Genomic DNA, 22,175 nt, shown 5'->3' on the forward strand with positions numbered 1-22,175 from the left:
GGAGCTAACTTTCTGATTGAGGTAGAATTTGTCGCTTTTTTTTTTTTTTTTTTTTTTTTTACAGAGACAGAGAGTCAGAGAGAGGGATAGACAGACAGGAACGGAGAGATGAGAAGCATCAATCATTAGTTTTTCGTTGTTCATTGATTGCTTTCTCATATGTGCCTTGACCGTGGGCCTTCAGCAGACTGAGTAACCCCTTGCTCGAGCCAGTGACCTTGGGTTGAAGCTGGTGAGCTTTTTTGCTCAAACCAGATGAGCCCACGCTCAAGCTGGCTACCTTGGGGTCTCGAACCTGGGCCCTCCGCATCCCAGTCCGACACTCTATCCACTGCGCTACCGCCTGGTCAGGCAGAATTTGTCACATTTTTAATGACAAGAGAATGTGGGGGGGAAATGCAGAAACGTGTCAAAGGGAGAGTAAAGTCTTCTTTTTAAATAGCGTGTCTATGTTCATAATCAGATTTTCACCGCAGCCGAGCAGTGTTCTGAGGCCCTGTTCTCACAGGGCTGATGGCCATCAGTTGTCTCCCTATAGCTCCTGCGCCCCTGGAGCGCGCACGGCGCACCTCTGTGCCGGCTCGGGAGGCGGGTCCGTGAAGCTGTCCATTAGTGCTTGGTAGACAGACTGTGTTTGGGCAGACAGAGCACTGGCTAGCCAGGCCAGCCCCCACTGGTCCTTTAATATGCTATGGGCTCTTTATCTAAGTTCTTTCTCCTTCCGGTTCCTCTGTCTTCACCTCTTTGACCTTCAAAGTCAAGCTGGATTATCTCGGTGGAGCTGGCCATCGGCCCGGAGGAAGGCATCAGCTACCTCACAGACAAGGGCTGCAACGTGAGTCCGCCGACTGCCAGGGCTGGGTGCGGCTGCAGAGGCCCAGCTGAGGGTGCGGGGCCCACGGGGTTTGTGGTGTGAGAGCACTCGTGGACTGAGCAGGGGGAGCCGGTCAAGGGGTTGGGAAAGAGCAGGGGTAGGAGGACTCGGGGGCACTGCCCGAGGCCTTGTGCTGCCCAGAGGCAGGGGCTGGGATGGCCGCCCGCCCGCGGGCCCCTCCGGAGCACTCCTGTGCCTGAAAGCAAAGCTCTGAAGAGGTTTTGTTAGGAGGGAAACTGAAGCAGAATTCCCGCTCAGCCCCGGTGGTGTGACCTGGGCCGAGCGGGGCCTTGGCAGGAGAGGCTGGTGTGCGTGGCAGGTTAAGACCAAGAGGCCTGAGCAGCCAAGCGTTCTGAGCAGAGGTGTGGGCAGTCCTTGCCTGCAGAGTGACCGCGGTCATGAAGTGCTAGAGAGCTCAAAGACAGAGGCCATGTTTTCTCTTCAGAAGAAGAGAGTTTACTCTGCTTGGACAACTGGACAATCTCTTGGCCTGTCTGCACGAGAGGGCCCTTGGGCACCTTCCACCACCCGACCCCAGTGCTCCCTGGACCTTCAGGAGGGTTCAAGGGCGTGTTCAGGCGCAGGGCGTGTTGGGAGTGGGCCCGCTTGCCCGTGTTGGCAGGGGAGCAGAACATTCACTGCCACCGAGAACTTCACACAGTTCCCAGGCCCAGCAGTCAGAGGCCAAGCCAGGGACTCCCTGCTCCTTCCGGCATCTGTCTGTGTCCTCTCTCTGGTACTGGCGGTGATTTTCCTGGCCAGCTCCTGGATGGGGTGTGCCTCTTCGGCCATCAGGAGTGCAAGGAGCAGGCACCTCCCAGCTTTGAAGGGGGAGGAGAACCCCCCACGTGCTCCGTGGACAGTCCGTCTCCCCCAGACCCCAATCTCTGAGAGGGCGTCCTCAAGAGAACGGGCGGGGTGGGCCTGCGGGGACCTCAGACGTTACGTGAAGTCCGTCTTTGATCTGGTCCACAGTTTGTGCCTTTTCTCTCCAAAGCCCACACATCTGGCTGACTTCAATCAAGTGCAGACCATTCAGTATTCCAACAGTGAAGACAAGGACAGGAAAGGGATGCTGCAGCTGAAAATAGCAGGGGCGCCCGAGGTACGCGGGAGGTGTCGCAGGGGGAGACGGCTGGGGCCTCGAGGCGTGCGTGTCATTAGGGGAGACTGAGGGGGGGCCCTGAGGTGCACATGGGCGTTGTCGCTAAGGAAGACTGAGGAGGGTCGCCCGAGGTACGAGCACGTGTCATTGGGGAAACTCAAGTGGGCCTTTTAGAAATCACAGTGCGCTAGGGTGAGGATGGAGTTTCCGTATCAGAAGCACAGCCTTCCCCGTGTGGTAAGCGTTTAATTACAAACAGTGGTGATCAAATGCCCCCAGGAATAGAGAGAGCAGGAAACATTTAAAAGTCAATCAAGAGCATCATTGTGAAGATGACTGAGAATTATTGTGAATTACCAAGGAAATCAGCTCCTTAAGGTTAGAAAAAAGTACGCTCTACTCTGTAAACTGTGCCGTTTCCTGGGCCGGGGTTGGGCCCAGGCCTGGGCTCGCGGCCTGCAGGCGGATGGAAGGATGGAACGTGGGCAGCTGGTGGCAGACACGGTTGTGCTCGTGCAGAAGCATGTCAGGCACCGTCCGCTGCCCTGCAGCACAGTGCGCCCCGGGCCCCGGCCTCTCCTGGGGCTCAGAGGGCTCAGAGTCCCTCAGCCACCTCGCTCCTACTGCCTTGGGAGGGTGGCTGTTCTGTGGCTCTAGCGCGAATCTTTTTATTAAAACCGCCCACTTTTGCAGTGCTGGTCAACCTGGTCCCTCTCGCCCACCAGTGGGCGTTCCGGCTTTCATGGTGGGCGGTAGCAGAGCAACCAAATGGTGCAATTGGCCCACCATGAAAACTGGAACGCCCACTAGTGGGCGGGAGGGACCAGGTTGACCAGCACTGCAAAAGTGGGCGGTTTTTATAAAAAGTTCGCCATCAGGGCTCTATGCACTGTGCCACCACCAGCCAGGCTGACTCTTGGTACTAAATGGTACCATAAAATACCTTATCCTAAATGGAAGTTTCCTGTAAATAGCTCAGGATGTTTTCGTTAGGCACCGTCATTTCCAGCTGCCCTTTCTTTTTGTTCTCCCCTCCCCCAATAATAACAGGATAGCGCAGGTGAGGCAGGCGGTTACTGGAAGGGGTAATAAATGCTACATGAACTCACAAACCGTATTTGAAAGTAAAGTACAGCTCTGATTGTCTCCTGCATGACACTCGATGATTGGTTGGTAGGCAGTTTATCAAAAGTGCCTGTTTTATATTGGAAACGGTGGTTTCTAAGCTTTTAGGCAGCACATGCTATGCATGCTAAAAAGAATGAAGTTTTACTCATTTTCTTTCATGTTAGAAAAGTTGTGATGGGTGGCTGGTAAAAATTCACGGCACGTCAATCTAGTTTCTGAAGTAAGTCGTCCTTGAGCCTGCTGTGATCCGTGTCCTTCCTGCAGTCAGAGTGCCAGAGGGCCGGACGTGCTGAGGGAAAGGGCTGGCTCACCTCTCTTTGTTCTGGAAAGTGAGTCTCAGTTTAAGTGACCTTCCCATCTCTGTCTGGGCCTGCCTTCTGTCACACCGTCCAGGGACAGCGCCCGAAATATCAGACTTCCTTCTTCTCTCAGACCTCAGGGCAGATCTGGTTCCGCCCCCCTCTCCGCTGTTCCCCGTGTATCTAGAGATCTGATGTCATGTGCAGCTGTCCCTTGATTATTGGGAAGAACAATGAGAGCTCTTTCTCGGTCTGTTCCCCTCCTAGCCTCTAACAGTGACAGCACCGTCCCTGACCATTGCCGAGAACATGGCCGACTTGATCGATGGCTACTGCCGGCTGGTGAATGGGGCCTCGCAGTCCTTCATCATCCGACCCCAGAAAGGTGAGCCCTGCTCCGGCCTGCGCACGCGCTCTGAGCTGTCGGAGGAGCCGCCCGCCCCGCAGCCCTCCTTGTGAGTCCCTGGCCAGCGGGCAGCCCGGGAGAGTCTGGTTGCTGGTTTCCTCCGCCCGTGGTCTGCGCGCAGCCGGCGCTGGGCCGGAAAGTCGAAGGCTGTTGTCTGAGAGACGTACTGGGAGTGTTTCCTAAGTGACGTTGGTGTTTGTGCGTGAACTTTTGTGACTGTGTTCTGGGTTTCTTCTCAAGTGTCTCTTTTAACTCGTATAAATAAAGCCTCTTTGCTATTTTTTCTTATATATCTCAAGATCCTAGGGCAGTCCAAGAACAAAATTCATTGTCAGTCACGAGGTAAAATTGGCGATTAGAATGAGTACCCTAGAAGTGAGGCTGCATCACTTCGGTAAGGATGTGAGGTTTTGTGAGGCAGTCGGTAGTGTTCATGGGAAATGATCTCACGATAGGATTTTTCAGTTATTTTAATTTTGGTCATCCTGGTATAACTTAGTTATTTTGCTTGAAATTTGGATGACAGAATGTCTTTAAAGATAAGGAGGATTTGTATAGAATTATGCAGTGTTCATATATATTCTGTGTTTTTAAGCTAACAATGCGCACACTCTGTTCTACAGGTGAATATACACACAGTTGTTCAGAACGAGTCAGTGACTTGGGGCCCGAGGCTGGTTTAGTTCTCATTTACCGAGGGGTGGTCTGAGGGCCTGAGCGCCATGTGCTCCCCTAGGTGGCAGGGACGCAGGGGGCAGGCACATGGGAGGGCCCCGCTGGGTGTCAGGGACGCAGGGGGCAGGCGCATGAGAGGGCCCTGCTGGGTGGCAGGGACGCAGGGGGCAGGCGCATGGGAGGGCCCCGCTGGGTGTCAGGGACGCAGGGGGCAGGCGCATGGGAGGGCCCCGCTGGGTGTCAGGGACGCTGGAGGGTGGCAGGTGCATGGGAGAGCCCCGCTGGGTGTCAGGGACGCAGGGGGGGGCAGGTTCATGGGAGAGCCCCGCTGGGTGGCAGGGACGCAGGGGGGGGCAGGTTCATGGGAGAGCCCCGCTGGGTGGCAGGGACGCAGGGGGGGGGGTGGCAGGTGCGTGGGAGAGCCCTGCTGGGTGGCAGGGACGCAGGGACTGGGCGGAGCAGGCGCATGGGAGGGCCCCGCTGGGTGTCAGGGACGCAGGGGCAGGCACATGGGAGGGCCCCCCTGGGTGTCAGGGACGCAGGGGGCAGGCGCATGGGAGGGCCCTGCTGGGTGTCAGGGACGCAGGGGGGTGGCAGGTGCATGGGAGGGCCCTGCTGGGTGTCAGGGACGCTGGGGCCCGGCGCGTGGGAGGGCCCTGCGGCTGCCTCGGAGCCCGGGCAGTGCACAGCTTCCAGGGGGCACTTCAGCCAGGACTCCTCTGAGGGAACTGCTGGAGCTGAACTGGGACAGAGTGGAAAAGTGATGTTTCTACCCAGAAGACGAACGAACGTCTTTCAGGGGCTGGAGCGTGTGAGGGCCGCGTGCGCCCCCGGGGAAGGAACGTGTGCCCATGTTATCAGGGAGCGGTGGGGAAGGAGCCTGGGGGCTGGGGGGGGGGAGAACTGGGGGGACTGAGCTCAGGAACAAATGCAAGGTGGGGAACGTGGACAGACCGCACGTGGGACCACACGGGGCTTCCCGAGGGGCTGGCCACCTTGGGAGGGATCAGAGAAGCGGCTGGTAAATGGGCACCTGCCACCTGTGCCCCCTCCCCACAGACATGCCTGAAAATGGAAGACAGAGTGTTCTGTGCCAATAGGAACGGAGCAGTGCTTTGTGGGGTAAACAGAGGGGCTTACGTTTCATCCTACCCCTGTTGAGAGACATACACTTATAAGCACATGAACGACTTGATGAATTTGTTTTGGGGAAGGTTATTCTGGTAGTGACATAGCTTCGATGGATTACAGGACAGGATCAGTTAGGCGTTTGCTCCCATTAGTCCAGAGAGAGCAGTTAGCCAGAGGCTCCCTGCTTCCTGCCGTACACACGGGAGAGGTGGGACGAGCGCCTTCCCACCAGGGAGCAAGGTCCTGAGCTGCTGTCACTGGTGGGAGGTGGCCACCGTCGTGGAGGGCTCCTCAGCCTGGACTCCTCCAGGTCCCCGCCCAGCAGGCCACTTGCTCCTGGGCCCTGGGGCATCAGGCCCTTGGCAGCCACACATCTGGATTTGTGGTCTCTGTTTCCTGCACAGGTGTTGCTGCTAATGAGCGTGTTTATCAAAATGTGAGGAATGTTGACTTTAACTGTAAGACATCCTCATCTTTGAAACTCTCCTGGGAAGACACCTGTCACTATTTTGTCACCTTTGCACTTTGTGTTGATGGGGCAGTGCCTTTTACACGATGCTCGCCTGTAGTCAGTTATGTTAGAGTTATTGGAAATAAAGCCACCGACGTCTAAGGTAGACGGTATAATAATCTTTAAAGGACTGTTGCTAAGGTGCTGGAATGGGGCACATCCTTTCCCCTGATTTCTACATAGGCTCTTCCAAACGGAGCGGATGGAACCTCACCATTGTCTTTCCTTTTCCTCCCCAGAAGGCGAGCGGGCGCTGCCGTCAATACCAAAGTAAGTGCCACTCCATGCGCATGGCTCCTCTCATGCCAGGAGCCGCGGGAACCACTGTGCCCACGGCCTGAGCAGCCAGGCTGCCACACTTCTGAGTAGGGAGCTGACTCCTACTTCTAGGAAGAAGCAAGTCAGTTGTGCCTCTGGTTACATGTTTAGGTTTAATCTAAAGTTGAAGTGAATTTTCCATTTATTTTACATCAGGGAACTCAAAATAGTCACAGTGACGATACCGGGGGGGCTTGTTCACTGTACAGTCAGGTGCTCCTCGTGAGAACCGGAGAACAGCAGAGTGCTGGCTGCTTTACAGCGAGGACATTACTCAAGTAACTTATGGTAATTTATTCTGTTTGTATCCTAAATTTTATAGTCATGTGTTGATCTATAAAAATTTTTTAAATGGATGCCTAAAGAACTTATTTAATAGTATCTCTTTCTCAGGCAGTGTGCTAGGAACTAGGGACCAGATGACAGTTAAATACAGGGTTCGGGTCAGTTATAGAGTCGCACTCATGGCTGTGCTGTATGGCAGCAGAGGACAGCAGGCAAAGCTGGCCCAGGGAGAGGCCCAGGGGTGACATCCAGGGGAAGCCCCCTCCCAGTAGACTCTGATGGGGCAACCACAGTCGCTATAGCAATGTGTTGTGAGAACGTGTGAGGGATCATCTACCCGGGAAGCTTGTTAGAGGCTCTGTGCCTGTGGTTTTTCTGGGTCCAGGTCACACACACTATCTGCCTGGCATGTGACAAAATTCCAGACTCCCAGAGGGAAGCAGGAAGTCAACGTGGACAGTGTTGTCTGTGCAGATGGTTTAGGCATGGCGATCCTGGCCTCCCCTTAGCAGGTAGGCTGCTGGGAGCCCTCCTAAAATTCATGTCCCCAGCACCAGGCAAGGACAGCAGTCTCAGGCCTGTTGGGGTAATGTTTTCTGCTCACCTCCTGCCCACCCTTGCCCACTTCTTCCCATTGTCCTAGCCAGTCTCAACACTGCAGTGGGAGGGGGCTTTCCTTGGTAAAGCCCATGCCCAACATGGCTCTGAGGAGGGATCTCAGTGCCCTGAGGGCTGCCGGCAGGGCACTGCATGATTGTTCCCCTGCCGGCTCCCGGCCTCCGGGCGCCCCTCCCCATCAGCTGCGTTAACATTTCCTAGAGCACGCCATCCTCTTGCTCCCTCCAGCCCCTGTCCGCAGCCAGGCCCCTCACCTCCCAGGTCTCATCCTACACCCCTCCCCTGCAGACCACATGGGCCCTGTCCCGGGAGCCCTACACCCCTCCCCTGCAGACCACACGGGCCCTGTCCCGGGAGCCCCACACCCCTCCCCTGCAGACCTCCACGGGCCCTGTCCCGGGAGCCCTACACCCCTCCCCTGCAGACCTCTATGGGCCCTGTCCCAGGAGCCCTACACCCCTCCCCTGCAGACCTCCATGGGCCCTGTCCCGGGAGCCCTACACCCCTCCCCTGCAGACCTCCACGGGCCCTGTCCCGGGAGCCCTACATCCCTCCCCTGCAGACCTCCACGGGCCCTGTCCCGGGAGCCCCTACACCCCTCCCCTGCAGACCTCCACGGGCCCTGTCCCGGGAGCCCTGCACCCCTCCCCTGCAGACCTCCACGGGCCCTGTCCCGGGAGCCCCTACACCCCTCCCCTGCAGACCTCCACGGGCCCTGTCCCGGGAGCCCTGCACCCCTCCCCTGCAGACCTCCATGGGCCCTGTCCCGGGAGCCCTACACCCCTCCCCTGCAGACCTCCAAGGGCCCTGTCCTGGGAGCCCTACACCCCTCCCCTGCAGACCTCCATGGACCCTGTCCCGGGAGCCCCACACCCCTCCCCTGCAGACCTCCATGGGCCCTGTCCCGGGAGCCCTACACCCCTCCCCTGCAGACCACACGGGCCCTGCCCCGGGAGCCCCACACATCTCCCCTGCAGACCTCCATGGGCCCTGTCCCGGGAGCCCTACACCCCTCCCCTGCAGACCTCCATGGGCCCTGTCCCGGGAGCCCTACACCCCTCCCCTGCAGACCTCCATGGGCCCTGTCCCGGGAGCCCCACACCCCTCCCCTGCAGACCTCCAAGGGCCCTGTCCCGGGAGCCCTACACCCCTCCCCTGCAGACCTCCATGGGCCCAGTCCCGGGAGCCCCACACCCCTCCCCTGCAGACCACACGGGCCCTGTCCCGGGAGCCCCACACATCTCCCCTGCAGACCTCCATGGGCCCTGTCCCGGGAGCCCTACACCCCTCCCCTGCAGACCTCCATGGGCCCTGTCCCGGGAGCCCTACACCCCTCCCCTGCAGACCTCCAAGGGCCCTGTCCCGGGAGCCCCACACCCCTCCCCTGCAGACCACACGGGCCCTGTCCCAGGAACCCTACACCCCTCCCCTGCAGACCACACGGGCCCTGTCCCGGGAACCCTACACCCCTCCCCTGCATACCACACGGGCCCTGTCCCGGGAGCCCTACATCCCTCCCCTGCAGACCTCCATGGGCCCTGTCCCGGGAGCCCCTACACCCCTCCCCTGCAGACCTTCATGGGCCCTGTCCCGGGAGCCCTACACCCCTCCCCTGCAGACCTCCAAGGGCCCTGTCCCGGGAGCCCCACACCCCTCCCCTGCAGACCTCCATGGGCCCTGTCCCGGGAGCCCCACACCCCTCCCCTGCAGACCTCCAAGGGCCCTGTCCCGGGAGCCCTACACCCCTCCCCTGCAGACCACACGGGCCCTGTCCCGGGAGCCCCACACCCCTCCTCTGCAGACCTCCACGGGCCCTGTCCCGGGAGCCCTACACCCGTCCCCTGCAGACCACACGGGCCCTGTCCCGGGAGCCCCACACCCCTCCCCTGCAGACCACATGGGCCCTGTCCTGGGAGCCCTACATCCCTCCCCTGCAGACCTCCAAGGGCCCTGTCCCGGGAGCCCTACACCCCTCCCCTGCAGACCTCCATGGGCCCTGTCCCGGGAGCCCCACACCCCTCCCCTGCAGACCACACGGGCCCTGTCCCGGGAGCCCTGTGTTCCCCCATCACACCTTCCGCTTCACACAGTGCTTACCGCACCTTACAGAGGAGCTTGCCTGGCCTGCCCCATGGCCTCGTTGAAGGCCAGGGTTGTGTTCCAGACCAGGGCGGTGCCTGCGCGTCACATGGTAGTGCAGTGGTGTGCGGGTGAGTGAAGGGGTGGTGGAAGCCAGCATTTCGGCTTCTAGGTGGTGTGCTTCACAGACCCAGTGATGTTGATGTTGAATGGATACGTATTATTGTCCCGTATCAGGCCAGGGACGAGTGTTCACAGTGTCTTCTTTGTGGAAAGTCTTCAAGGGATGGCTGAGGACTAGAACATACAGGAATCATAAATGTAGATGTAAGAGTGAGTGAAGAAGGGGGTGTGTCAGAAGTGGGCTCAGATTCTAGAACAATTGAACTGGATCAGTAAAGCACGCTGAGTCAGAGCAGTGGCCCCTATTCTGCTTGCTGTTGAGCAGGAAACTGGTGAGGTCCACACAGGAGTGAGGAAGGTACCAGCACGCAGCGGTACCAGTGGTGGTGGGGTCCCCGGGTTTGGGCCACAGAATATGGGAGAAAGGGTGTGGCCTTCCTCTGACTTCCCAGTTCTGCGCTTCACAGGCAGAGGTAGCTGCAATACAAGAGGAACTTGTGATTTGTTAGAAAACGACTTTGGCTAAACTTTTATTAAAAAGATATTTTATATAGAAAATTCAGTGAAAGGAACTCCATTCTGTGGCTTTATGCTGTAATCATTTATTGAAAAGGTTTTATAGTTGAAAAAAAAATAAAGGTTTTATAGTTGTATATTGAATATTTTTGTTTCTCAAAAGTGGTATACAATTTTCTTTCAATATTTCCTGGTTAGATTCTATATACTAGGAGAAACTATTATTCAGTACTTGCATAGTAAATGCTTATGTACGTGGAAAAAGTTTTATAAAAAGATCCAAGTAACTTTGACATCTAAAGACTATAGGGTTCCTTTATTCTATGTGTTTTCCAAAAATTTTAAACTAAACTTACTTTCATTTTTTAAAATATTTCTAATACCTTTGCCCCAAATTTTATTTATGTGGATAGATATGTAAACCTCTAATATTGAGCCATTCATGAAACGAAGTACCCGGCTCCATTGGGCACCCCTTGTTCAGCCTGTCGGTGGCATAGGAAGATGCCACCTGCGTTTTTGGAAGGACCAGTCCTACAGCAGTATTTCAGATTATGTTTCAGAGAACAAATTTCAGTTCCAGCTAGTTTTCCTTCTGTTTTATAACTCGGGGCAATCCCTTGCTCTCATTTACCCAGTGTAGCATTTATAGTGAGGTCGATGTAACCGTGGCCACCACATAGAGGTCTTGCAGTGCTTGAGCAGTTTATAGTGAGGTCGATGTAACCGTGGCCACCACATAGAGGTCTTGCAGTGCTTGAGCAGTTTATAGTGAGGTCGATGTAACCGCGGCCACCACATAGAGGTCTTGCAGTGCTTGAGCAGTTTAGTGGTCCTTCAGTTGCCTGTCTTAATTCCTGACCTTTAAAACGCTAAAGCAGTCTGGTGATTTTCAGGGTTCAGGTAGTAGAATTCAATTTTTATTTTTGAGTCCACCCTCTGAACTGTGAGTGTCCACAGAAAATGGCGTGGTCCTCCTGATTCTCAGCAGTGGAGTTTGGGAGTGACGGTCATTTGAGCACAGCACTCACAGGTACCCCTCTCTGTTGCAGGCTGGCCAACAGCGAAAAGCAGGGCGTGCGGACACACGCAGTCTCCGTGTCAGGTAAGAGACTCGGCCTGGAAACCCCACAGAGCAAGCTGCAGACGGAAGATGCTCAGGCAGGTGGCAGGAGGGCATGGTAGCAGATGTTACGACTGCTTCTTCTGAGCAGCTTAGGGAAATAAGATATTCTGACTGCCCAACTGCAGTTTTACCGTCATTAAGTAGGGATAAAGGTAGTTTATAGATTGCTTTTCTAGATGAGACATATGTGTGTAGTTTCAGATCAGTCACAAGACTATGCAAAATTCCAAGTTACTCTTCGGTGTTACTGTTGCGCTGATGATACTTAGTGTGAGAGCTTACTTTGGAATTGTCGGTATAACTTACCTTCGCAATTCAGCAGACCAGAACAGGATACACGTTGTACAGACATTGTGCTTTGAAGTTCGGGATATGTGAGACATTCTTAAATGGTCTTTTGTCTTTCACAATTAACAGAAAATGGTGTTTGAATATTGCTTTTTAAAATGTATAGTTAAGATACTGATATAAGCATTATCTTAACTAGTCATCAGTGTCATGAGTGTGGTGTACTTTCTTTGGTATGTTTCTAAAGTATGTGTCTTTTTCCCCATTGAAAAATGTGGAAAACAGAGGAAAGGGAAGAAAAGAGGAAAAAGCATTGTCTGTGGACCCAATTTTGATATCTTAAAATGCACGTACTCTGTATGCATATGTACAGACATAGAGACCTGTCTGCACACACCTGACCTGCTTAGATGGATGCTCTGTTTCTAAAGTATGTAAGAGCTTCCTCGCGGCTCTGGTACCTGGCTGTCTGACTTAAAAGAAACCTAATTCCTGAGTTTAGTTTACCTTGATTTAATTTTTCCTGAAATTTAGTTTTGTGCTTCTGTCTGATAACTAGGTTCATTTTGCTTCCTGGCGTACAAATGTAGTTGCTCGCTATTATTTTATTGAGCGCAAGTGTGCTATAAGCTGTCAGGAATATCTGTGCTTGTATTGTTGCGCTTGGCAGGCTCTCCAGTCAGGACAGAAGTGTGGGGGGTGCTGCGGCCTCAGGGTCCCTGAGCGCTTCCGACCGGAGCCCTGGTGGAGGGGCCAGAGCGGTGCTGGGGCTGCAGGGCCACGCGCCCGGCCAGCTGCAGGGTCGCCAGCACTCTGCTCGTGTTTTTAAGTGGGTCTGCATGCCTGAGCAAGGTATGGAGACGTGTTGGGACTTAGAGGAATGCCTTCAGGTCATGGGGACAGGAGAAAGGCAGGAATCCTCAGAGCGGGCAGTGACATTGAGGGCCACTGGCCTCCCAGATGGTTCCCTGTGAGCCAGTCACTGTGAACTGTTCTGGGCGCTGGGTGAGGAAGGGGCGTGGAGGCGCTGTGGATCCCTACTTGAGAAATAAAGCAAACAGGCTTCCATTCTGGAGATGAGCTAGCAGTCCTTGCCCACAGTTCTTTACTGAGGTAGGTGGGTTTAGATCCTCTTCAGTAAGACAGTTACAGCTGATGTTAAAGGTGTGGAGAGTTTATCTTTCATATTGAGACAAGATTTCTCTGCAAAAATGAGTAAGGTAAACAGATTCACAAATACATCCCAACGGAACAGCGAGTGCCCTTCCTTGGGCACGTTATTCTGAGGGCCTAGCGTCATCTTTTTAGCCGAATTATTGCTTTTTTTGTTTTTTTAAAGGAAACTTGTGCTTATTATAGAGCTCAAGTAGAAGTTACAGAGGGTGCCTGGTCACAGGGCACATGGTTACAGAGGGAGGGCAGTCACAGGGAGCGTGGTCACAGGGGGCGTGGCTTAGATCAGGATAGTGCTTGAAAAAACTTTAATAATTTTTTAGTAATAAACTACAAAATATAAGAAGCCCAAGTATTGTCCTACTAAATAGAAAAACAAATACTGCTAAGATAAAAAGGCCCCATTTATTTTCTTTACAGAGAAAAAATTTTAAGGAAGTCTTAAAACTTATAAAACACAAATTCTAGAGTTTGAACTCAAGGCTCTCCTAGTTTGTAGCATGTTGTGGCTACAAACAAAATAATAATTGTGGAATTGATTAAAATCAGCCTGCATGAGTCAAGACAAAAATATATTTGATACATTTACAGTAAAGAAACAATATGGATATTGTTATGCTTTTCAATGTTTAATTTTTAAAACTTTTTCATGGGAAATTTCAAACACATTCAGAAGTAGAGAGCATAGAATTGCATCATGATCCTCTGAGCACTCATCACCCAGACTCAGCAGCTAGGAACTTGGGGACAGGCATGTTTCTCCTCTGCCTCCACTGACACGGATACTGACGGCAACTGTGTTAAAGCGTCTAAGGCAGGGGTCCCCAAACTACGGCCAGCGGGCCGCATGCGGCCCCCTGAGGCCATTTATCCACCCCTGCCGCACTTCCTGAAGGGGCACCTCTTTCATTGGTGGCCAGTGAGAGGAGCACAGGATGCAAAGCGCAGCGTCACTCAAGTACAGTACTACTTCCGGTGACGCGGGATGCACGCGTCATATCACTTGTTACGGCTAGCAGTGACAAATATGGAACCGGACATTCACCATCTCATTAGCCAAAAGCAGGTCCATAATTCCCATTGAAATACTGGTCTGTTTGTTGATTTAAATGTCCTTGTTCTTTATTTTAAATACTGTATTTGTTCCCGTTTTGTTTTTTTACTTTAAAATAAGATATGTGCAGTGTGCATAGGGACTTGTTCATAGTTTTTTTTATAGTTCGGCCCTCCAACGGTCTGAGGGACAGTGAACTGGCCCCCTGTGTAAAAAGTTTGGGGACCCCTGGGCTAAGGCGTAGTTCGTCTATGACTACTTCTCAAATATGGGACTCTTTTTAAAATGTTCTATTGTAAGAAAATTGACAGTAACTCCTTAATTCCAACTCTCTGGTCAGTGTTCAGATTCCTCTGATCACCACGGTTTTACACCTGGTTTTGTCCAATCAGGAGTCAGATAAGCAATGCTGAGTGGACTTGGAGTGCTGCTTCTTCTGACCCCCCTGGATCTGTCCGCTGTCCCCCCACCCCCTCCGCTCTGGGCCTCACTGACCACACCTCTGTGATGCTGTGTTGGGTGCGTTCCTCTCGGTGGTGTATTCCTGCATTTCCTGGACGCTGGGCATTGGGACTGAGAGAAGTGTGGTCAGTCAGGCTGCAAGTCTGCATCATAGGTGATGTACCTAACACCCGGCCATCTGTCTTTGTGACATTCAGCCCGATCAAAAGATTGGTCTGTCCTGTGAGCATATCGCCTGATGGCTTCAGCAGCTACAGATCTCATGCCCAGATTTCACTAGGGGTCACAGAATGGCGACATGTGAATTCTGTCACTTCTTTGTTGGCTATTTAGCTGGAATATTGCAAAGACAGCTTTTCCCCTCTGCTGTTCAGTGACCTGGGAATGGTTCGTACTGTAGAGACCTCCCTATTCTTTCCCCCTGTTCACCAGTTTTTAAATGATACGTTGCCTCCCTCCCCAGATGATGCTTTGTGGGGTGTCCTCTTTATGAGCCTCCTTAGGAATTCATGGATACTTAACACTGTTGAGGGTAGGGGGTTCCCATGACCACCCCAGGCTGGGGGATTCACCAGAAGGACTGTTTTCTCAGAACTCAGGGCTCAGGTGAAGCTCAGCATCGTCAGGACTGAGCCGTACGTCTGAGGAAAGGAATAGAATTGAGACACCTGGTCACAGGGACTGTGCTTTACTTGTGTAACTGAAGACCGAGGCTGTCCCCTTAGATTTCTGCCCCTAACGTGTCATTAGTGTCCGTAAATTATTGCCACTTAGCCCTGGCCCGTCCTCACCCTGGGCCCATACTTGTCCTGATCCCTTGATGGGCCTCTGTTGGTCTGCTGTTAAATTGTCATGCCACCCACATCTTTTCTGTCACATGTTATTACTGCAGCACCTTTCCATTTTACTTATTTTTATTAATTTTTTATTGACTTTATTAGGGTGATACTGGTTGACTTAATCATACAGGTTTCCAGTGCCCAATTCTACAGTATATCTCTGCACCCAGTATTGTGTGTTCACCCCCAAGTCAAGTCCTCATCCACCATTGGTGCCCCAGACCCTCCTCCACCTCCACCTGGCCATCACTGTTGTCCATGTCCATGAGGGTTTTTTTCTTTTGTCCTTTTTTTTGCTCCACCCCTCCACCTCCCTAGCCCAGCCCTCCTCCCATAGCTGTCAGCCTGTCTGTTCTCTGTGTGTGAGTCCGTCTGTTTTCACTGCTGCATCTTAAAGGGCTGTGTCGTGTGTCCCGTTTGACTCTGCTGTGATGTGTCCACTGTTGCCCTCCTGCACCGTACCTGTTTCTTGTTTCCTCACTGCCGTGAGCCCCTGGCCAGCTGGCGTGCACCTTGTTGACCTGGCAGGTGCCTGCTCTCCAGAGTTGACTTTCAGCTGAGCTTTGAGGACGTGAACGAGGGAGTGGGTGCGTGAAGGGTGCTAGTAGGTGGAGGGCTTTGCAACCTGTGCCTTCAAACATCCTCAGCACCAGTGTTTTATGTGAAGGCAATTTTTAAGGTGTGCACTGTGAGTCCGTGTCTTTGCTGATAATTTGGAGGGAATGGCTCATAAAGCTCTTTCACCAATCAGAACCCAATTTCACAGATCAATATTTTGTAATTTTTCTGTATAGTTGAATGTTCAGTATTCACAAGAATCTGGAATTATAAATGAAGTCTTTATTTTTTTGTCTTGTTTCACTTGTTTTGGTTTTGTTACTTCTAAAGCTCTCTGCTGTACCTTCAGAGCTGACTGCAGAGCTGTGAGACTGTCCTTGTGTCTTGCTAAAAGTTTATCTAGTGCTAACCTTTGCCAGAAAAGGAAATTGCATTTTAAAATACTGTTTTTTAAAAACCAAGTCAATCATAATGAGATATTATGTGTCCATAGTCAAGTAAAGTATTGCAATTTTGTGTTTGTTTTTATAGCTATGCCTTAAAATGTAACAGACGTTCCTTATTTATTGAAATAATGTTTCTGTTTCTCTCTTTCCTCCTGCTTCTTTGTAAAGGAGTCAGTCACTGCCAGCATAAGGTTAAGAAAGCTAGGCGCTTTCTCCCTTTGGTCTTCTGCTCCCACGAGCCTCCTGCCGGTACTCATTGCACTCACGTTTGCACAGGCTCTTATTAACCGCAGGGCCCAGGCAGCGGATTAACCAGATGCTTGTAGACGGTCCTGAGTAGAACGTACCTTTATGGGGTTGTCTGTGTGTGTGCTGCCCGCTGCCCAGCAGTGACACGGGCGCGAGGGTTGCGTGAAGGTCTTTGGGCTGCTCTGTGGACAGAAGACTGTTTGCCTGTTTGCTGATGTGTGCGTGCATGCACGACAGGGCGAGAGGGAGCTTCTCAGTTCCACCTGTGGGCGTTCGTGTGGTAGCACGGGGCCAGCGGGAGCCCGTGTTTGCACTGTGGGCTTCCTGGTGTAGCATGCGGTGGAATGGAGGCAGTGGCAAGCGAGTCTGCTTTCTTTGCTCAGGGCGGCTGTGCCGGGACGCGAGGGCAGAGGCGGCCGGGCCCCTGGGAGAGGTTTCTGGGAAAGCAGACTTGCAGTGAGGAACAGGAATTTCTCCGTGCACTGTGCAAATGTAAATGGAGTCTTGCCTGTGGGCCCAGCTTCCCGCGCCGGCCCTGCGAGTGCATGCCGGGCCCACGGCGAGAGCCTGCGGGCTGGGCCCTCCTTACCAGCCAGCTGCACACTGATGGCCTCCGTTTTCATTTTATCCGAGAGGGTCTAGATTCTGGGGAGGGGGGGCGGTAGAAGCCATTCTAACATTTAACTGTGAGAGGCTACCCAGGTGACTTTGTTTAGTGTGGTAGAAAGAGAGCGCCTTAGCACTCAGCGCTGCCGTGTGCTGCATATTGCGTGGGCAGCGTGCAAGTGTGGATGCCGTAAACCAGGTAAACAAGCCGGCTACGCAGCCCTTCTCTTAGCGTCTGAAGTAGACCTTGGGGGGTAATGTTTTGTTTTCCTTACACTTTGATTTACTTGTCATTTTAATAGTGTTTTCCCTCTCTCCCCCTCCCCCCTCCCCCCTTTCTTTGCATGCCACCTGGATCTGCAGATGAAGTTAGTGGGGACGGTAATATTTATTTTCACATTCATGTTACTAATGTGAGATAGTTGTTTATTGATATAAATGTAGTTTGATGTTGAATGAAAGGCAGAATGTGGTTTTGATGCAACAACACCTGTGAACAGTGATGGTGTGAGCGCAGTCTCGCCACTGTGGCGTGGGGCTCTGACACGGGAAGGAGAGCGGTCGCTCCATCACGTCCATGGTCCGCTGCGGCATCTACCTGCATAGTGAGTTTTCTGGGTGTCATTCCCGCAGCAGAGCTGTGGGGAAATGTCCGAATGGTGTCATTCGGCAGCAGGAATCATACCTGACAGCGGTGAGTGGCGGAGCTCTGTGCCGTCTCCGAGCATGGGTGACAGCTCCGGTCCGGAAGTGAGGGCAGAGGGGCAGGTTGGGGGACATCAGCCCCACAGACTCAGGTGACGGGGCAGTGCGGCTGCAGAGCAACAGTGATTTCCTGAGCAGTGGAGGATGGCGCTTGTTAAACTGGAAGTCCAGCCCCTGTAGCCTCGTGTTTTCTGCTTGCCTCCTGCATGGCCTGCATGTGACTCCATGCTCTTTTCTACCACAGGAGTCAGATTTATAACCAGAAAGCAAGGGGGCTGCGTTGTCCTCGTGATTGAATGCTCTTTTCTACCACAGGAGTCAGATTTATAACCAGAGAGCAAGGGGGCTGCATTGTCCTCGTGATCGAATGCTCTTTTCTACCACAGGGGTCAGATTTATAACCAGAGAGCAAGGGGGCTGCGTTGTCCTCGTGATCGAATGACAGGTTGCTTTCGGTGAAGATTTCATCCGTGTTCATTTTGGTGACGGGCCTGCATTTGCAGCGGGGCTCTTCACTCATTGTGGCTTTGGAGAAGGGCGTGTCCTCCAAGGGCCTTAGAGCCAGACACTTGAGCTCATTTCTGGAGTGACGCCGTGGGGGCCACAAGTTAGCTACTTCCGTGCATGGAGGGTCTTCTGTGCGCAGTGGTCAGAATGTGCAGAGTGGCCGCGGGTGAGTGGGCCGGCCTCAGGCTCCGGCCGCCCACTTTCCGCTCCGCCCCACCCTGCCAGCAGCTGACATGCAGTGACCTTGAGCAGACGCTCGTCTCCTGTGTCCCGGATGGTTGTTAGAGTGACTCACAGCGCAGAAGTTGTGTAGAGACACTTCCTCACATTTGACTTTCCTAACACTGTAGTTGAGGCAAGCACCACCATCCCCATGTTAGACAACACGGGTGGAGCCTCAGGCCCTGCGTCCCTTAGCTTGGGTCAGGCGTCCAGAAACCAAGGTCTGCAGGCCAAGCATGGCCCCGCTGTCTTCATGTTGCTCCTTGTGCTAAGGAAGACTTAGTACGTTTTATGAGGGTTGCGGAAAAAGTCAAAGTAGAATAATAGTGTTGAGGCATCAAAGCTACATGAGCTTCAAATGTCAGTGTCCCAAGTCAGCTGTATTAGAACACGGTCCCCCGTGTGTCACATGGTGTCTGTGGCTCTCGCCCACTAGGTGTGACCAGCAGGTGTGAGTGTGAGCCGCACAGTCTAAAGCATTTACTGCTGGCCTTTCACAGACAGGGCGCCACGGGGCTGGGTCCGTAGCTGCTGCCGAGGGAGAGCGGGGCATGTGGGCTCACCAGGCTCAGCAGTCCCGGGAGAGCTGCGGGGCCCGTCTGTCCCCGTCCGTCCCCGTGTGGCCACGGAATCCAGTCACTGTGCAGCTGTCATCACATGGGACTGGGGATGCAGTCACACTTCCCAAGGCAGCAGAAGGCGTGTCAGGACGACAGTTGTCAGAATTGTAGGTGTCCAAGCCAACACCAATGCCAGCTGGGGAGAGGGCCACCACGTCCTGCCAGTCAAGCAGAGGGCATGGTGAGAGTCACCTTGCGTACAGCCTCTTTCTAGGGAGCAGAGCCGAGGAAGCAGAGTCGCGGTGGCCAGCACTGGAGAAGTGGGGGCCAGAAGGCTTGGTTCAGTCCTTTGCTGACAGCCAGGAGGCTGCCTGCTGTCCACAGTGGCGTCTCCCCTCAGACTGCAGACTGACCCTCCCAGCCACTGCCGGGTGTCGGGCTCTTCCTGTGCATGTCGCCCTTGTCAGCAGGACTGGCCTGTGCCTCTCTTCACCTTGCTTTAGAATGAGAGCTTAGTGATACCTACCACACTTTTCAGATTATAATGTGGTTCAAGGTTTTAGAAGTCTCTGGGGTTTTTTTAATGTTTATTTCAAAATGGTTAGCCCATGAGCGAGGCACGCCGAAATTGTCTCCTGATTTCCCAAGTACACAGCCCTGAGAAGCCTTCCTGTGAGCAGTGCTGGAGGGACACTGCCCGCGAGGGCCAGGGTCCCAGAACATCCCTAGGGGAGCAGTCTCACGAGTCAGTGCCCAAGGAAGGCGTGTGCTGCAGGGGCCTTCTGGCCACAGGCTGCCATGCCGCTGGCTTTGGGACCCCGAGAGACTCATATCTCCTCTGGGTGCCTCAGTTTCCCACCTGTAGAAGGGGTGATGAGAAGGCCCACCTCGTAGGAGTGTCCCAAGGATGACACGACAGTGTGGTGACTGTGTGCTGTGTGGCAGGCAGGTGTGAGCTCTCCGCAGTGCCGGTCCATCATCGGGCGAGGGCACCTCCCTTCGTTTGTGTCCAGGTCTTTGAAGCTGTCTCTTGCTTTCTGCTCATTTTTTATCTCTTGCCATTTTTTTAGAGGCCCAGACAGTGTCAGGCGGGGCTGCCGTTTCTCAGGGGCCCTGGAGTGTGGAAATGCCTCCCCAGCCAGTGTCGTGCTAGCCCCTGACCCTAGTGCCCGGGAAGAGAGACAGGAGTAGAGCCAAATCAGTATCAGAAGTGCTTGCAGCAACGTGCCAGTGCTGCCACTCGAGGGGCCTGTGGAGAAGCTGACGCGGAGGCTGCAGCGGGTCCCTGTCCCTGCAGCGGTGCTGACGCCCAGGACCGACCGGAGCACCATGCCTGGCAGGCAGTGCGCCCCCCGCCCCGCCCCAGCCATCAGGAGCAATTCCCGAGAGCCCTGCTTGCCCCCACAGTTGTGTGTAGAGTTTACACGGCAGCAAAGGAAAAGGCAGATTAACCCCCGGGCGCACTTGACCGTTCCTGATCCAGCTCTGTGTGCTGGCCTGATGAGCGGGAGCCATTCATTCTCACGCCTTCAGAATTGGTGTCTCCACTGAGGGTTCTGTAGAAACAGGCAGCCCTGGAGGCCATTACCGTCAGACCAGGAGGTCCCGTGCCCTCCCGAGAGGGTGGAGGAGCGAGGCAGGCGTTCACGCCGCAGGGCAGTCTCAGCTCCCTGCGTCTCCACGGGGTGTGTGTTCTCACTCTGCCCGGGAGGCGCAGCTGAGGCAGAGTCAGTGGGGGTCAGGCAGGTCATCCCCCCGCCATGTCCCCATCACAGCGTTCTGTCCTGCACCCTCTGTGCAGCCTCGCACATGCTACTTGGCTCCTCCTTCCCAGTTTCATGGAGACGTGTCCCTTCACTGTGTTGCCATGAGGCACTCATTCTTGTTGGGCAGGTGTTTCCTGAGCGACCTTTCTGTGTCAGGCACTGCTTAGGAGCTGAGTCATGTCCACCCCCACTGGGTCCTTGTTCTGGAGAGGGGGCAGGCCGTTGACCAGACGCCAGAGGACTGTCAGGTTGTTGGTAGTCATGGGTGCTGAGGAAATACAGCAGGCCCCTTGATTAAGAGGAATGGAAGGTTAGTGTGAGGAGGGGTCTCTGAACAGGTGTGGCTCAAGCTGGCAGTAGTCAGCACATAGCACGCCCTCTGGGCGACGGTCACACCTTGCCCCCTCAGGCCCAAGACTGGCCATGATGACTCCTATGGCTGTGGGAAGGTTGGGGGCCTGAGCCCTGGACTGATCCATAACATGTGCTTGGTGGAGCTCAGAGCCACGTGCAGGGCTGTTGAGGATTCGCGACACAGCCTGGTAGTGGTGGCTAGGGGAGGGCAGCGGGTGGGCTCTGAGCAGCTCTTGTGCCAGCACCTTGCCCACTTAGGGTCAGTGGGCCGTTCCATCTGCAGGTCTGTGCTTTGGATGAGAGAATGCAGGAAGGGGAGCATCCTCCATGGGCACTCAGCCTTAGCCAGCTGAGGGTTCTGCTGGGCGTGTGTGCAGCGGAGCTTGTTGAATGGCAGAATTAGAGAGGAAGTGGTTCGCAAGCTGCTGGGGCTGTCGGGTAACCCACTGCTTCTGTCTCTGCCATGAGAGTCGAGTCCTCTTGCTCAGTCCTGTTCCTTACCTGCCTGAGTGGCTCCCTGCTTCCCTCGGACATGGTTCACAGGGTCTTAAGTTAAGTATCTTACACCACAGAAGCAAAACTGTAGTCCAGATCATGGTGGTTTACTGTTCTCAGTCTTTACTGAGAACGGAGAAGAGGGAGAAATATAGAAATAAAAGGATGTACAGTTTGCCCTGGCTAGATAGCTCAGTTGGTTAGAACGTCATCCCGAAGAGCAGAGGCTGCCAGTTCGATCCCCAGTCAGGGCGCTTACAGGAAGAGATCGATGTTCTTGTCTCTCTCCCTCCCTCCCTCCCTCCCTCCCTCCCTCCCTCCCTCCCTTCCTCCCTCCCTTCCTTCTTCCTTTCCTCCCTCCCTCCCTCTGCTCCCTCTAAAACCAATAAAATAAACATAAAAAGAATGTAAAGTTTGTGGTAGATTTATTTTTCTTCAGTCCTGTAGGTAGTATAGGGTTAGGGTAGACATGTAAAACTACTATAGATGATCTACCTATATGTAGGACTTATGAATAGTTTATATTTGCTAAATGTCTTAGAATTAGTTTATTTACATTCTTCCACTTGACTTTTTTTTACTTTGGTAACTTGTAGTGGTGGTTACAAACTAGGAAATGACTCCTCCCGGGAACTCTGAGGTCCACTCTCCCTCATTCCCATAGCCACGCGTGGGACGGCTGGCCCCCCACTCTCCC

At 53.8% G+C, this 22,175-nt stretch overlaps 1 protein-coding gene across 14 annotated transcripts in view; it reads left to right on the forward strand.

Annotated features, from left to right (window-relative positions):
• PTK2 (protein tyrosine kinase 2) overlaps nucleotides 1-22,175 on the forward strand; it is a 197,514-nt gene that overhangs the window by 108,987 nt on the left and 66,352 nt on the right. For 9 of the 14 annotated variants that reach the window (XM_066265588.1, XM_066265595.1, XM_066265596.1 and 6 more), the window contains 6 exons: nucleotides 758-835; nucleotides 1,872-1,979; nucleotides 3,674-3,791; nucleotides 6,369-6,399; nucleotides 11,121-11,173; nucleotides 17,233-17,250. In XM_066265588.1, coding sequence (XP_066121685.1) covers nucleotides 758-835; nucleotides 1,872-1,979; nucleotides 3,674-3,791; nucleotides 6,369-6,399; nucleotides 11,121-11,173; nucleotides 17,233-17,250 — 406 coding nt within the window. Of the gene's footprint in view, nucleotides 1-757; nucleotides 836-1,871; nucleotides 1,980-3,673; nucleotides 3,792-6,368; nucleotides 6,400-11,120; nucleotides 11,174-16,182; nucleotides 16,264-17,232; nucleotides 17,251-22,175 lie in introns of all 14 variants that reach the window. The other 5 variants (XM_066265585.1, XM_066265589.1, XM_066265587.1 and 2 more) reach the window with 2 other exon arrangements.

Source organism: Saccopteryx bilineata, chromosome 3 (genome assembly GCF_036850765.1).
Source record: "Saccopteryx bilineata isolate mSacBil1 chromosome 3, mSacBil1_pri_phased_curated, whole genome shotgun sequence".
In the NCBI taxonomy this organism is placed as follows: Eukaryota; Metazoa; Chordata; class Mammalia; order Chiroptera; family Emballonuridae; genus Saccopteryx; species Saccopteryx bilineata.